Raw genomic sequence first — 17833 nt, 5'->3', positions numbered from 1 at the left:
TCATAACAACAATCAATACCTGTAAGTACTGAGAAGAAAAAAGGTATTAACGAAATTGCGTACTAAGACAAAAGTTCACTTACAGTTTCCTTTGGAGATAAAAACCGAGTGTATCAGGGGTAACCGCGATCACTGGTTGACAGGAAAACTAAATAACATGGCGGCATCTTGTCGCAGCCGGTATATCAGTGCTTCTAATCATTCATTACATTTAACACTTACTCAAACTAATCACAACATCGGAGGGTCTTCTGGTTAAAAACACTTCTCTTCTTGAAATCAAAATAAATAAGTTCATATCACTCACTAAAACCAAAATGACGTAACATTCTCAACCTTCACGGTCGCACAATAGGTAGATATCTATGGCAGGTACATGAAAATATTGTTTTTAAAAATAGACGTAAACGTTGTTTGTAAAAATGTAACACAGCTAATTACACTTTAAGTTCTCATTACACTTTTTTGCAATTATAATTCACTTGAGAATTTATCGAAATAAAAACTAAAGCATTTCATTTTTTTATTTAGAACAAACGTGACACGCAGTCAAGCAAGCTCGCTCGCAGTTCACTCTTTTTTTTTAAGCAGGGCTGCCTGTTTAGAAAAATATGTAAAGAAGTAAAAATATATTTTGCAATGATCGAAAGAGAATAATTTGGTATCAATGATTACATTTAAAATTATACATATCAAAAGTGATTTTAATTTAAATAACTTCAAATTACTCTATTTAATAATACAATCATTTTCAAATCGTTGAATGGATTGGAGACATTATTTTTATATAGTTATCCAATTAAAAATCTTTCCGTCAGTGTTACCACCTAGAAAAATCTAAATATTTCGCATTTTAATCAGAAAATATATAAGATATTTAGCCTGCAATCAGCAAAATATCTTATTAAATAATGAGTCAACAAACTATTAAGCAATGTAAGGATCCAGGTTTGGTTTTTCTTTTTCTACCTATATATATAACAAAAATAAATATACATGTAATAAAAATATCGTTGTCGGTACATAGAGACGGTTATAGGAGAAAAAATATGATTGGGGGATTACTATCAATATATAATAGAATTCAAAACTAAAATTGAAACTGATATTGTATGTTTGTCGCGTTTGTGCACGTCAATTGTAATGACGGCTTAAGTAGAATATGGGTGGGCTTTTCGTAAATGTATTATGATAAGTTTAAAAATGTTTTGTGTATTTCCTTTTACTAATCAATTTAAACACAAAAAGTTCTAATGTATTCTAATTCCTACGGATACATAACTGGGGATTAGCTAGTTATTGATTAATGTACATTATCATAGCAAAAAAATTAATTAGTTTTTTATATTATTTAATAAGAAATTATTTAATAATCTTCTACAAAGGTCCAAGGATCAGCGTGCCGATTAGTGCCGATCAATAGTTAATAGGCACTAATTCCGTCTTTACCCATATTTTTATTCGTTATTTGGTTGTTAATATAGGAAAATCTCGGGTTAAAGTCATTAATTTAAAAAAATCATTACCTAAAATTAAAAGACATTGTTACGAACATACATAACTATTTTAATTTGAATATAGGTTGCATTTTATTCAAGGACCTATTATACTTTAAAATTTTCTATCCTACAACCATACAACAGATTTAAATAAGGAAAAATTAAAATTACTTAAGTACGTGATATACACGTACTTAAGTAATTTTTATTATGGCACTATATTCGCGTATCCAAAATTAATATAGATTAAATGCGATAGAACAAAAAATTAAAAGAAAAGGAAAAAAGATTTGAAGTAAATAGTATTATTCTATCAGAACTGTATCACGAGCACTCGCGTACAAAAGTCGAACTGAATCACAATAACCTACACCCCGACGCGATCCCGTGACTGTTACATATGCGTCGCCAGCTCGTATAATACGTTTTGCTTTGCAATAGTCAAGGGCAGCATGTATCCGAAAGTTGATTTCAGAAATCCAACTACCTCTAGCCACCTCAAAATAGTGCAATGCGCGAACTCCTTTCCAAAAACGCAATTGCCTTGCTGTATGACAAGTGCGTGTTACAGCTACGATGGGACATGTAGGTTTTGCATGTGCTAGAATTTTTGCTGTACGACCAGAATTAGTTAAACAAATAATTACAACTGCTCTTGAACGCATTGCAAGCTCCACTGCACTAACACATACGGCTTTTGTAGGTTCTTCGAGAGGACTTTGCATCAGTTCGACATTACCGTAAGTTTTTGGTTGCCAGACGATTCGTTCTGCGTGCCTACAAATTACTGCAGCAGCAGCTAAACAATGCTCAGCCATGCGTATTGTATCATAGGAAGGAGCAATTTTTTTTAAAGGAGAATCATAATGAATTTCCAAGGAGAGCACATCTGCACCATCCAAAACTAAATTAGCTATGTCAGTTACGCATAGCGCAGGTATCTGTTCATTTATGACTGCTTTACAAAGACAAGGTTTTCCTATTTCATTACATTTAGCAATGATAATTTTTTGAGCAATAATTATTTTTTCTACTGGTAAATCGGTACTCAATATACACCGATCTAAATAAATACCATCTGCTTCAGATAAAATACCATCGATATTGTCAAATCCTAATACTGAGTCAATACACGCAAAAACAAGGATATGTTTACCTTTTTCAGATAAAATATCTCTTACTTGACGAATATCATAAGTAGTTTCAGCATTAGGTACTAATAAACCATCTACATCAGACGCAATAGCCCAAGCTATCTGATCTTCCATGTGTTCAAAAGGTTGTGTTGTGTCATTACATGAAAATGATTCTAAGCTATCGTCATGCCCTCTGTGTATATTTTCTATTTTACGTGGAACTTGAGAAATTCGTACAGTCATTTTTGCACCAATTATACCACCAACTACTACTGAACATTCAATTGAATCATCTCCAGCTTCCAAAACAACTAATTTGATTTTTCCTGGAGATATGCTGTCAATGTACACTATATCACCCGGTTTCAAATCAGTAAGGTGATCGTATCCAACATACAGACAATCAGGAGTGCCGCTTTCACGCCAACTTGCATCAGTAGTTAGTCTAATTGTTCTATCTTGAATAAGCTCTATGTTAGATCGGGGGCCACCCTTCAAATTACCTGTTATAATATCTGAACCTCTAACATCTACTATAAGAGCCAAGGGATAAACATATTCTAATTCTGCACTGTAATTATATACGGCTTGTCTTATGCTTTGAATTAACTGGGCACAAGCATCAGGCTCCAAATCTCGTATATTAAGTCTAGCTACAGTCATACCGGATGCTATTAGCCGTTGTATTGTAGCTGGTTCTCGATTGTGGACCCCAATATCACACATAAGACCTGTTTGCAATTCTTCACAGGGGTTTTCGTGAATATTTAGCTTGCAGTAATGCTTTAGCAAAGATACTTGAGCTGGAACATATTTTTTTGTTGCGTTCGATAAAGCTTCTAACGGAATATGCCACGGTAACGACATTAACTTTTATTTAGATTTATAAATAGATTGAGTTTTAAAAAACGTAATGTATGTAAAAATTAATAGTAGCGATTTTTTTATTAAGAAATGATTGTATAACAGTATAAACTGATAGTAACAGAAAAATATCTGTCAGTACATGTCATCAAATTATATTTTATTTAAGTACCTATATATTTTTAATTTCGAGCAATAAATATTTTTAATATTCACTTGGAACGAAGTGAAACTACCTAAGACTGAGGACAGAAAATAAAGTAATTTTTGAGCCTGAAGATCATATTCGGATCCTAAAACAATAACTATAGCCATATTGTTCTTTAGATCTTCAAATTGATCATAGTATAGAACAGCCTTATGTGTCCAGTACAATGGAGCCAATCGTTAGACCAAGATTGTTATTGTCTATTGAAAATACTATGTTATGAGTTAAGTTGCAATGAATAACAATTGAATAATAATATTGAAAGCGTTACATAATTAAATTTCTGTGTCATACCATATTTTAAAATCAATTTCAGTTTCATTCAATTGCTAGGATAAATCAATGGTTAGGCCAGTGTCTACTACTGTAGCCTCATTAGTTTTGACTTTTGTTTGACACTCATTGTCATTTGTCATGTAGAGTCGTAGACAGTAGAATATCAGAAAAATTCCTAAAGCACTAAAGCATCTTTCTAACATATTAGGTTCTTCTACTTCCTAAGTTATAACAGTGACAGCTATATTAAAGTTCAGTGCTATTTTAATCCTAATTCTGTTGGTACTCAGTACTCTGTGTTATTCATAGATTTATAAAAATATGTTTGATTGTTCGCAAGCGTTATATAGGTTGGAATGGATCGGAATGTACAATAATATACTAGGAACGGTCTTCTTCGTTTATTTTATAAATTAGTTATTCCTAATATAAAATTTAATGAAATATGTATTAAATAAAATTCTGTATATGGCTTTCAATATTGCTAAAGAACTCGTCTGACTACCTACCCGCTGAAACGAAATAAAAACAAACTTCTTGAACAGAAAAGTGAATAATAGGTACATAATGTAATAATCATCATTACATAGCATACAACAAAGTCGCTGTCGCTGTCTGTCCCTATGTATGCTTAAATCTTTAAAACTACGCAACGGATTTTGAAGCGTTTTTTTTAAATAGATGGCGTGATTCTAGAGGAAGGGTATATATATATAATATGTACACCCGTGCGAAGCCGGGGCGACTAGTAATTTTATATATTAGATGTGGTATGTATTAAATGAATTACACAATATCTGCAATGTAAACAATGTATATTTACGTCTAAAAATATAATTTCTTGTTCCAGTGCGTGATATGATATCGGAACACCTAATACACATTAATAGATCCCAAAATCTCTTTATTTAAGCATGTTGCATATCAGTCAGCTGTCAGTTTTTGTAGGGTTTTGTTTAATGTTGTTTTAACGTCAACGTAATGGGGTACTCTAATCACATTCCCGCCTTTTAATTAGAGAACTTCCAAGAAGAGTATCCTAATACCGACAAACTGCGACGAATTTACAAACTAATTAACCAAGATGATATCTTGGAGGACCTCGCGCAGATCAGCGTAACAGGGTGCATTGGTTAGTGCAATTTATACTGATACATTATTTATTTAATATTAAATTGTTAACTAATGATTACATGGTATAACCTGGTACATTAATTTGCCAATTACTTTCCAAATATACTACTCAATAATCTGTATATTTTAGATTTGAATAAGTAATATTAGTAGGTACAAACATTAGTCCTTTAGTTTTAGAAGTCCAACATTCAGAATATTGTCATTGTCAATATGATAAGAGAATATCTTTGAAAGACTTTATTATTCATTAATTAGTATGAGAAATAATTTCATTACCATAACATTTTAGGTCCGAGCCTGGTAGTGAACATAACATGCTAATTTTGAAAAAAGTATATGAACTTTTATGAGGTATAATATCTGAGTATGTTTATTTGAATAAACATGGATTTAGAAAATACTGTGCAAGAACTGTGTTTTGGGCTCACTGCTTCTCGAGCTACAGACCGAAAAAGGAGTGCAGAATCTTTAAAAGATTTTCTTTCAAGAAATGCTTTGGGAGCATTACTGACAAAAAATACCCTAAAGAAACATGGGTTTACATGGAATAATCTTTTCAGGGACATTAATGACTACATACTTAAGGTAGTGAGAGTAGTCTGTTTTCTATAATATGTATTTGATAATATGTCTAAATTGCATTATGAAACTTAATACATATTTTTTAGGAAACTGAAAATTTTGAAACATCCAAAACATACAACAATGTTACAGGACCTTTATGTACAAGTTTACTACACTTGTGTATTTCTGGTGCTAATAAAGGTAACACTAGAATATTTGCTAGTTCTAATTAGTTGCTTGTATTTCTATGATAGTTACTATACCTTTTTTGAAGATATAATAGAACTGTCTTTATGACACATTAAAACATACTTTTGTACACTTATGTTGTCATTATTTGACCATGTATAAATGTCTGTCCCAAAAAAAAATAATAAAAGTATTCATTTTATTTTCATGCCTGATATATTTTTTTTATTTTTGTTTTAGTTACTTATCCATGCTTGTATAGTTAAGATTATCAATTATGACATTCTAGAATGATTTAAGTCATTTAACAAAGGGTAGTTAAATAAATATATCTAAGTAGTGTCTTAAGGTTTTAAAATATGTATTGTGTTTGTTATTAATCCACAACAAAATTTCCTTACAGGTAAAGCATATATAAATTGTGACAATATTATATCAGCATCTTTAAATATTTTAAAAGATAATCGCTTAACAAGAGCTATTGGAGATGCATATTTAAGTATGCTGTATAAATATGTATTGCCACATGAATATTATTTGGGATTCATTACTGCAAGCAATTGGGAAGGTAAATTTTATATTATTTAATATATCCTAATGTGTGCTGTGCTCTGCTGAGTATGATGCTGCTCTTAGGGACTTATCTATTCAGGGTAAGACTGCTGAGAAATTTCATTTTATTAATATGTTACTGTTTATTGCACCTAAAAAAATAAAACAAACACAATTTATAGAGTATTTGCGACTTCACCTGTACAAAATAGTGACCTTGACAAAATAATGAAAACTATTTTTTATGTTTCCATAGAACCTTATATGATATAAGGTTCTATGGAAACATAGATATAAGTTATATCTCTCCTTTCAGTCCCATACAACCCTTTTTCTTTATTATTATTATTATAATATTATATTTATTCAACAGCCTAAAAAATAAGCTTCAATATTCTAGCTTTAAAAACGACAATACCTACATACACCTGTCAATTCTCCTTGCAACCCCTTACATGCCATTTTTTTATTTATATTCAATCAGTAGCCTAAAAATAAGTTTCAAGCTTCCAGTTTCAAGTTTCGACTGTGTTGCAAATTTAATTTCAGAATGGTTCAGAAGTTTTGTCATGAATGTGAGACATACAGACAGTTACTTTCGCATTTATGATATTATTATTATATAGTAAGGACTAGTAAGGATAAAGGTACAAAAGGTAGTCTTCTAGCTTAAGCGATTTCACCCAGATAACCTTTGGATAGAGGAGAAAGGGAAAGAAAGAAACGTAAATAAAGTAAAAAAAGAGTGGTTATGCCAGCATAGCAAATCTGTATATACAGTCACTTGAGCTGTGAAGGATTTTGAGAAACATGGTTATTTTGCGTAGTCCAAATATAAACCTAATAGTCATTTTGTAGTTGCTCATATTTGTTTAATTGAACTTCCGTGAGGTCTGGGTAGCAGGTGTCGGAATAATCGAAGGCAGGAAGATGTAAGAGGTGTGCAAGCAAAATTTTGGCGTTTATGGGCAAGAAAATTATCCAAACATCTGAGTGAGCCAGTGCTATGAAAATATTTCAGCTAACTTTAGTCATCTGAACTGACCAACCCAATGTCATGTCAAAGTATATACATACTACATATATGTACTATACTGAATACGTACTTTGTCTAACACTATTTGCAGAAGGGTACTTTAATTGATTTGGGCAATACAACTAAGGTTGTCGATAATGATGATCTGAGTATTTGCCAGGTTTAATGCTAAACTGAAAGATTTGCATCAGTCAGATGCTACATAGTTTTAGTGATATTATTTTAATAGCATACCCTGGTGGTCACTGTATTTATCCTAAACTTAGGTTTAATATGTATTGTTATAATAATGTATACAATCTGATTCTTGTCTGCTCTTGATTAGTTAGCTTGAAGCTATTTATTTATTTATTATTTGTTAGATTTCAATTATTTTAAGTGTCTGTTATTAGACCTACATGAATAAAGATATTTTGATTACATTTGATTTAAAGACCTGGCAAACGGATGAGGATTATCATCGTCCCAGGAATGATTGATCATTTATCACAAATTCTATTTCTTTTCAGATCTACTTGAAGTTACAATTACTATGTGCCGGTCGAATTATTCAACGATGGATGATTTTACAAAATTGAGGGTAGTTTGGCATATTCTAAAGTCCGGACGAGACTACTGTCAGCTTGTAATACCAATTAGGGATAGTTTATCAAAAATAAAGACGTGTTTTTTCAAAATTGTGAATGACAAGAAAACACAAGAAGTTATGATTGAAATTATGATTATACTGGTGAAAACGGTATGTTGGTGTAATATATAGGAATTAACTTTGTATACACTCCACAACTTTTCTTACCACGTCGACTAGACCAAAACATGTGTTGCAATCCGGGTGTAAATTCAATAACGGTCGGAATTTGATCACTATTAATGTATAGGGATATTTTCATACAAAATCAATATCAATTAGGATTGGTTGCAAATTTTGTTTGACCTCATATGATTTATTTTATCTACTTTATTTAAGGAATATACACTTTTACTGAACGCCAAGTAGTCACATGGTATATCATGGGTAGCATAACAAAGTGAACTAATAGTACTTTACTATAAGTAAAAAATACTTTGCACCCCGAGCGGTTGTTGAACACCGATGTTTACCGTGTATTGTTCCTACTTATTTAGTTGATATTATTTACAGCTAGCAGCTGAAAGCCGTTTGGAGTTATGCGAGTTTACAGAAAACGTCTTGAGCTCATTATTAAATTTTTATGATCAAAGCTTTGATCAAAAGAAGAAGGTAAGAATATAAGTTTTACAGTGTACATCTAATAAAAAAAATATTATATTAATTAGTATTTTTTACAACTATGGTTGAAATCAATCACACGGCTAGAGTTACCGCCTGCTTGGCACTTGCCGCCTGCTTGGCACTTGCCGCAATTTCCAAACTCTTACAACATACCATTACGTCATAAGTACTTGCGGCAAATACCCATTGATCAGTGATGAAATACCGACTCTCTAGTCTATGTGTATGTCTGAACATATAATGTAACAATAATATAACTACAACCGGAATCAGGGGCTGTTCAAGTATTACGTAAGCAGATTTATCACAATTATTTACCCCCCATCCCCCTTGTCAGCAAAAGTAAGCAAAGCTCTTACCCCCTCCCCCCATGCTTACTCATCTCAATTAATGTATTGTTTTTTTAGTGTGATTGCCATTCGTGTAAAAATTAAATTACGACCGATGACGTAATCATCATAATATGTCATCCAAAATAAGCAAAGAAAAGACCCCCCCCCCCCCCTATAGTGCTTACGTAATACTTGAACGGCCCCTCACTACATTATTGATATATGGAAAAAATCCTTTACCATTTAAAAAGTATTTCAGATAGACAATGACCATAATATCGACAGGCTATGTTTATCTAAAATTGCAATAATTATTATTCAGGATATAAATGTGTCCATACTTTATATATGATAGATATACTTCCATATAATATTTATATTTCAGGCTTCCTTTTTTGAGTTATTGGAGTTAATAATAATTCTCCATCATCCAAAGGGAACTTTACAAAAAAATGAGGGTAGTTTAGCTCATGATTGGCAAACCTGGAATAAACAGTTGGATAGTATTTTGGAAATAGTATGTCTCGAAGTTAACTTTTTACAAAAACTTCGGAAACAAATTGATATACATATTAAACAGTCTATTCAATTTTTTTCTCTCTCCGCGACAGTATATTATCAGGTTAGTTAATGTTATTGTTAATATTTTAGCATCTATTTTTTTATTAAATAAATTAAATAAAGAGATATATTAATGTTTTCTTTTAATACAGATTTTTAATTCGCCTTTGACTGAAGAGTCGATATCGGAAAATACACCAAAAAGACCAAGAATTACTGTTAATAAGAATAAAACATTCAACGATCTTATAACAGAATTTCAACAGAATAGTATTCCATGGTACGTAGTTCTTGCATTATAATTTGATACCATTGCTTTTTTTATTATTGAAGACCGTTTTACTTCAGTTGGTCGCGAGTTTAATTCCTTGCACGATGCAAACATTTTTATTTGTATTAATGATAATATTTTTTATGTCGATCTGGGTATTTTCTAAGTATATTATGTATGTATGTATTTATAAAAAAATGTATCTATATATATATATGTCAGTTGCTAGGACCCATAACACTACAGTACTATACATACACTGCACTGCTTAGTTCGGGGCTAGATGACGCTGTGTAAATTATATAGGGTTATTAGTATTACTAGAAGGTATATCTGTTATTTAATATTATTTTAATGTTTAGGTTAGGTGTTATACATAATTTTATTGAAAGATATGGTGACACAATATCCACAACTGATTACTTGTCGTTGCTTTACATTGTGGAGAGTTCTATATCAAACGGCGTTCACGGTTTCGATTGCGACATATTTGAAGCGCTATGTTGCTCAATAATAAAAATTATGAATGATCGCTCGGATTCGAATAAAGACGAACACTTTAACTTATTATGGAAAACATGTGTAAGGTATGTTGTGCTTATTAACATAGGAAATACTATCCGATTATTATTTTTGAAGCTTACAACTTCACCATAAGCTTACAATTTCTACCAAAAGACAGTTTGCTGTACTCATATTCATTGTAAAACATTTAAAAACCTTTCATTTCAGACATTCAACAACGGCAATAGCTACTCAAAAAATGTTACACACAATCATGCAACTGTTATTGGTGTCCACAAATATAACATATCAAAATGTTCAGCCTTTAATTAAATTGTATATTGAAAAAGGCATGCCCGTCAATGACCACAGTGTGCGCACATTGAATAATATATTCCAGCAATTCTTCAGTAAATGTAGTCAATTAGACACCCGAGTTACATGTCTGACGTGGCTAATGGAGGGTCCAACTACCTCAGTCGATGTTACTTGTTTGCAAGAATTGCTGTGGAGACTTACTGCAAATGAAAATGTATTTGTACGAAAAACTCATCCGAGGTCTTCAGTTTGCGATAATTTATATCATACATTATTTGGATCTACTGAAAAGTGTATATTATTCAGTGAATTTGAATTGAATCTCGAAATATGTGAATCGTTACCTAGTGATAAAGATGTGGCTGCAGATATTGAGAATAATAGGGAAATAAATAATGAAATATGTAAACATTTAGAACAAAAAATGTTCTCTAATCTCTCTAAAATAAAAGAGAATGACATTGAACTTTTAGAATATGTCAAACTTGTTAGACTTGTTTTGGCTTATCTTGATATCATGTTGCGGCATGATGTTTCAAACCCTACTGAAATAGTCGACATTCAGATATATAGTCAATTAAAAGAATCCCTAAAGCTAATGTATGTTACATTAATTCATAGTTTAAAAAATGACAATATCCTAAATATACATAAAAATAAGGTTCTAAAATATGTACAAGAACTGATAATGTGCGAATATGATTCGTTGCTTTGTACTGAAATACGACAAAGGATAGATTCAGATTTCTTTCATGGCATTCTTGAAATCTTGAACAAAGATAGCGCAACGGATGATGACTATGAACAATCTGAGAAAGACGAACAAGAAACTACTTTAGCTGGTGTGAAACGGAACTGCATTCTTCTGATGGCGGCCTATTGTCGTAAACAAGAAAATTATACACAGGAATTATTAGAAGCAGTATTAGAACCGAGTTTGTATAACTTTTCTTGCTATTTGGATGTTGAATGCGCATTTCAGTGTATCGAATTATTAAATGATTCCAAAGTAGAAGACATTCCAATAGGTAATGCTGGATTTATTTAATAATTTATAAAATCTATGTTGTTTTATGATAATATTTTGTACCTTCCATGTATGTTTTTTGTTCATATTGTTTAAGCTGGTAGTGCACCAGTATACGATGATAGAAATTTCATAATGGTCGTTAAAACAAGAAGACAGTTTGTAATGGAAATTTTATTTTTTTATTAAAAACTCCCAAACTGATTTCATTTACGGTAAAAATGCTAAAGTGTTTCTATCACACTACAATGCCTGGGATATAATGAATATGTACATGACTATATGTACTACTGGTGTCCATCGATGGATGAGGCTTATGAATTTTAAAGGAACTTAAAAGTGACAGTATTATCTATATGTAATATAACTACTGCGTTGCTGCAGTACAGATGTAACTTCAGTAAATTTAATTGTGTATGTATATTGCGATAATCGCAATATACATACACAACATTTTGTTTTTGTTGTATTTTTTCAGATTCCATTTTTAATCTCATGAAATTCATGTGTAGAGATTTGTATAGAGATCCCAAAGCAACTTTTGGGTTGGTCAAAATATTATTCAGTATGCTTGATCGTATTTGGTGTAATGACAATACTATGAAACATAATTGTTTCATTATGGTCAAGAGTTATTTGGATAGATGTAACAAATTGTATTATCCTCCACATGTGGCCGGTCTAATTTATAAATGTGCAGCAAAAATTGTGGCACTGAGCCTTAAACATGATTTAAATCCTAAATACGACGTGGAGGCGTTCAAAAATGCTTTAATTAATAGAACAAAAGAAGATATCCACTGTATTCGATTGCAGTGTGTATATTTATTGAAATTGTTGATTGCTGATCTATCTAATTTTGACGTCGACTCATACTTATCTGGACTAGGAGATATATTTACGATCAATGTATGTACAAATTTAAATTATAACCATACTAAATTCAGTTTATATCGATTTCATGTAGAAATTTCATTGAAAAGCGGTTGATTATAACTTCAATAATAATGCATTCATAAGTAATCGTAATCATTAAATTCAACAAGAATTCAGATCATTTGAGGATTGATATACGAATATATTGAGTACATGTAAATCGGTTCGCTAGTAATTTAATTGTGTTTAATGGGTAGTTGGGTATTTTATTGGGTAAAAATGATTAAATCTTGTAATAAGTAGGTAGTATTATGGCCATAAATACATTAGTAATATTGTATAAACGAATATCCTAATATATATTGATTCTATGAAAGTTATACCATATACTGTTTAAAAGTCGTGAGTAGATTGAATGTCTATATGTTATGTTATCGTCATAAGATTAAGTAATATAATTACATAATTGTAGATATACTTTTGAGTATCCTTTTCTTAATGTGGTCGCCAGCAACAAACGTTTAAATGTGTTTGTAATTACTATTGTTACTAATATGGCAGTAAGTATATGGAATGCTTCTGAATATTATTTTTACTGACATTGTAGAAAAGGATTAATATTATAACAAATATTTTACAGAAGGTTTTTATCACGCTCATAATAACTTTAATTCGCAGGTATCACATAATCAATCCAGAAGAGAATTAATCATAAACGATGAATCAACGAATCGCACTTCAACTGTGTTGCACAGTTTTCTGGCAATAGCACAAACCAATAGCTCACTAATGCGGAAAATAGTGACGCTAGCATTGCAGACTCAAAAAGAAAAGTCACTGGACGTAAATTTAGTTAAAAAAGTACTAAATATAATAACTCGTACAATTGCTAATAGCACTATAGATGTATATTTGAACAACAATGTACTATGGATATTAAATTTTTGGTTTCACAAACAATATACTCTAAACGACTTGCCTATTTTTCTGTTCGGGGTGGATAACATCGATGCATTTCTAACAACACATATGAAGTGGGTTGTGGCAGCCGAAATTTTGTGGCACAACGGTGGCAATATTCATTCGAGTAATGTTATAAAAGATATCAACAGTAAATATAAAATATCAGAAGAGGAAATTGTTGAGGTATTTATATTTCTAATAAATGTGTTTTATATCTTAGGTATTTCTGGTTTATTTTATTATTTGTCTGATTAGGTACAGGCGACTTTATATCATTGCTCTTAAATGTAAAATACAAAGTATTTGAGTAAATTTATACGTTTGCAATTTGCATATAGCACATCGGCGGACTTGTAAACACATTTATGTGACACAAATTTCTGTGGCAACGGATTGTAATATTTAAATATTATAATTTGGAAATTATTGTTTTCAGGATTGCTTTTGTAATATTATAGTGTTATGTCTTCCATATATCGTTGCTAATAAATATGGATTGGATATCATGAAGTCGCGAAATTTGACTCAATATCCGTCATTAATGGCAAGCACCCATAAATTATTTCAATCCACCCGAAACATTCTCGATAATGATAAATGGAGTAATTTGTTTGTGGAAAATATAGCTGAGTTATTGTTGCTAGCAGTGAGTCATTTGAGTGATAATATAGATACAGAAGAAGTCTTTGGAGTGAAAGTTGCCCAGCATACTGAGACATATTACTACCCGAAAACAATTTTCTCTGCCATACTTAAGTATTTTGGGGTAAGATATTTTATTATTGTAATTATTTCTGCAGAGGTAAATTTTCTTCGAACTTGTACTTTTGTCTGCGTGGGCTCTTCCAAATTTGTTTTTTTACTACAGTCATCTACAGACATCACGTTATCATGTGACATCACTTATCAGTTGCCATTCTAGAGGATTCAGATATGAATACAGGATAAACTGTAATTTCACTGCCTAATTTGCGTCTAACAACCGAAACAAAGTGTACAAAGCAAGCTGTTTGGTGGCTGAAATAGGTAAGATTGAACTACCCACGCAGACGACTTTTTTCAGACTAGTAAATTTCATTGTGTCGTTTCAGGAATTAACGGATGAAAATATTTTAAAATATATGTGTGATAACCAACCTGTAGCCATATTCAAGACATTATTCAAACTATGGGAGAATATATTAATGGAAAATGTGTTTGCATATAAGTTATTATTACTAAATTCATTCCTGACGTTTGTGTTATTTATTCCATTGGATCATAAATCTGACGCATTTATATGTAACTTTATTTGCAACAGTCTTGGTCAGGCGATAAAAAAGTCAAAGGACAAAATGGAAATAAAAATATTTGCTACATCTTTAAAGATTGTATTAAATAAATATTTGCCGGAGAAAGTAAACGACTTGCGTACAACTATATCGCATTTATTAGTAATTTTAGTCATAAAAAAAGAAGACGGTTACGAAGAAGATTGTAGTCAGTTATTAAATTACTTGATAATAGATGTCAAGGAATATTTGAATGAAAGTGATGATGTTGTTGATTACATTCACTCAATGTCTCAAGGCATTATCGAGAATGGTAAATGCTCTACGAGTACTGAATTTTTGGAAAAGCTGAAAATGCATAAGTTGGGATTAAAATGTCCAAGGTAACATTTATTTTTAAGTTCATGTAATATTTTGTTGTTATGTTTATTTAATAACATTTGTTGATTGTTCTTATGATGGAGACATTTTAAGCGGAATAAAAATCATACATAAAGGAAATGTTATGCCGTGTATTCCAAAATTAATGATAATTAGCAGTCTTGCCTCCTGGCATGGTTACGAACATACATTCACATCTATATAAATAGAAATTAATATCCGAACGTATGTATTATCAGTTTGGAATGGTTGCACCTATTTGGCTCATTCTAATTTTGTTGGAAATATGTATAAACATTGTTTGTATATACATATAGTCTTTTAATTACATGTTTCTCATGTTTTGTATGTAGGAAAATGTAAACAAAAAAATGGGTTATATGGTACAAAATGTATATATTGACAGATTTATAATTAAATATAAAATTCTTTTAGCTGTCATATGTTATCGATTATTTTTGATATGTGGGAAGCCACAATGGGTAGCTAATTTTTATTACAAGTAAGGATTCTGTGTATAGTATTTCAATAATGTTAATGTTTCAGTCATGAAACTCTGGTAAAAATGTCAAAATTTTTGAAATATAATAGACAGTATGTGAATGACCTTTGTATTGGTTTGGATGCAAAGGGGTTTTCGGAAAACTGTGAAACAAGTTTAATTCACCAGATTATAAATGATCTCAGTAATATTCTAAAGCACGCAACGGACACAAAGGTTTGTAATTTATATATTGTATATACTACGCAATTTTATCATTACCCAACCAGTAAAAACAAATTAAAAAGAATGCAATTAAAAAACGTATTTTGTGTTATTCTCTATGAAAATTATTTTTTATAAAATTTAAACGCAAACTGAATCGGCTACTACACTACATACTCGACCAGCACTACGAAAATCATGTGACATGCTCGATACAACTCGTACCTATATTGCCTTCCAGAGGACTAAGATGTCAAGCGTCTTATTCTGTATTTATTAATTTCTCAGATTCTCGGATTAATTATCTTATTATAATAGTAGGCAACTCGGGTAATTAACTATTGATTTCTTAGGTATATTGTGACTGTTTATATGAATTAAATCATGCATTTACATCTATGCAACTTCAACTACCTCAACAGAAAGTTTGATTTTCTACTATTTCGGATTGCATAGTACAAAATCAAATGAAGTGTAAATTATATTATATACAATATCATTAATTTTATTATTTTTTTACAGACGATCATTGAAGCAATTGCTTGCCTATCAGAGATAGGAAATTACGACTTAAAAACATTGGTGACAGTGCCAACGAACAAAACCACGCGCATAGTAAATATTCAGCCGCAAGAGTATTTTGCAAGCACGGCGATGATGTCTGTATCAGATATTATGTTTGATGAAAATCCTACTGTCACTAATAAAGCTGCTAAAACTTTGAATAGTTTATTGAAATTTCAGGATGGTTGTAGCGCGTTTGAACATACAGGTAATTAACAGGAAGTACTAAATTTTTTTATAAAAGTCTGTTTTCGTAATTATTATTCGATATTAATGCATGTCACTTTATGTTATGTTATAACATGTCATAATAAATTATTTAAGTACGGTTTCTAAAATCCGAATGACTGCTCATCCTGCCTAGACCTAGTTATCAAATCCAGTATTCGGCAATGCGCTAATGCTACTAAATAATGCAACACAATAATTATTAAAATAAACAATTATTTTTATAATAAATTGATAACAATGTATTAATTTTAGATATTCAAGAAGTAACGAAACATATATTAAAGCCGTTTGAGTATACAGATACAAAAAAAGTAGCTGTTTTCAAAATAAATGAAGGGTTATTTATGTCGCTCTCTGAAAAAAACTCTTTTTGGGTGCCCAATGAAAATGAAAAACATGAACAGTGGCTAACTCGCGTTACAACCGCTAACTTGGCCATTTTGTCGTCTACAGACAATTACCTCAACGATTTACATAGTGTGTGCCTTCTAAAGGTATTGTAACTACATGTTTTAATTTAGTAAGTAATCGTACTAACAAACAGGAAAAATTAGAAAGAATTTTTCCTATATTAGGAGTCCTAATTTAGGACTGAAATGCCAGCTCAGTAAATCTGTACGCCCAAGGTTCGATTGTATTTGTTCTTTTAATTATTATATCTTTCATACTCCATGTATACTCTTATAATGATACCATTTTCTTATTTTTTAGCCTAGTGTGTGCGAAAGAATTTTGCCGTCTTTAATTGGATTGGTGCTCTTTTGTTCTAAAAAAAATCATATTAATGTGATTTCTAGTCAAATTAATATATTTTTTAATAATGTATGGGATAAGACTTTTGCTTTTAAAGTTGAAAATAGTGGCGACAGTATTGTACATAATGCAGTATCAAATAGTCTCGACCGCGATCACAAAATGGTCATTCAATACATGTTGGGTATTGTCAACTTTGTTCGATTGCAAAGTAAATTTTATTCAACAAGGTAAGTGATGTTGCATTCTCTATCGCTATATTCAACAAAGAAATGACAGATTATTCTAATTATTTAAAATTCGCTAGAGCTGAATGCTATTTTATGAATATTTTTGCAATCATGAGGTAGTCGACTTATATT

The 17833-nt window shown here is 31.0% G+C and overlaps 2 protein-coding genes across 2 annotated transcripts in view; one reads left to right on the top strand and one right to left on the bottom strand.

The window, feature by feature from the left end:
* Window positions 1–1586: 1586 nt before the first annotated feature.
* LOC131853614 (pyruvate kinase-like) lies at window positions 1587–3608 on the bottom strand. The gene has a single exon (XM_059204567.1). The coding sequence runs from the start codon at window positions 3500–3502 to the stop codon at window positions 1805–1807; it is 1698 nt and encodes a 565-aa protein (XP_059060550.1). The 5' UTR covers window positions 3503–3608; the 3' UTR covers window positions 1587–1804.
* Window positions 3609–4987: 1379 nt separating this feature from the next.
* Window positions 4988–17833, top strand: part of LOC131853495 (serine-protein kinase ATM-like) — a 40770-nt gene continuing 27924 nt past the window's right edge. Inside the window, exons 1-18 of the mRNA XM_059204387.1 lie at window positions 4988–5115; window positions 5410–5705; window positions 5789–5885; window positions 6277–6441; window positions 7971–8200; window positions 8603–8701; window positions 9431–9667; window positions 9759–9886; window positions 10240–10464; window positions 10610–11727; window positions 12205–12635; window positions 13281–13748; window positions 14002–14331; window positions 14657–15219; window positions 15764–15935; window positions 16446–16695; window positions 16971–17212; window positions 17430–17701. Of these exons, the coding sequence (XP_059060370.1) occupies window positions 5505–5705; window positions 5789–5885; window positions 6277–6441; window positions 7971–8200; window positions 8603–8701; window positions 9431–9667; window positions 9759–9886; window positions 10240–10464; window positions 10610–11727; window positions 12205–12635; window positions 13281–13748; window positions 14002–14331; window positions 14657–15219; window positions 15764–15935; window positions 16446–16695; window positions 16971–17212; window positions 17430–17701 (5228 nt within the window). The 5' untranslated portion in view covers window positions 4988–5115; window positions 5410–5504. The remainder of the gene's footprint in view (window positions 5116–5409; window positions 5706–5788; window positions 5886–6276; window positions 6442–7970; window positions 8201–8602; window positions 8702–9430; window positions 9668–9758; window positions 9887–10239; window positions 10465–10609; window positions 11728–12204; window positions 12636–13280; window positions 13749–14001; window positions 14332–14656; window positions 15220–15763; window positions 15936–16445; window positions 16696–16970; window positions 17213–17429; window positions 17702–17833) is intronic.

This window comes from Achroia grisella, unplaced genomic scaffold, assembly GCF_030625045.1.
Source record: "Achroia grisella isolate CSIRO2021 unplaced genomic scaffold, CSIRO_AGI_Agris_v1 utg903, whole genome shotgun sequence".
In the NCBI taxonomy this organism is placed as follows: domain Eukaryota; kingdom Metazoa; phylum Arthropoda; class Insecta; order Lepidoptera; family Pyralidae; genus Achroia; species Achroia grisella.
This window is presented reverse-complemented; position numbering and strand designations above follow the sequence as displayed.

Bases quoted from the DNA above. Each gene is read 5' to 3' on its own strand.
- LOC131853614 (XM_059204567.1), bottom strand. From the start codon at position 3,502: ATGTCGTTACCGTGGCATATTCCGTTAGAAGCTTTATCGAACGCAACA.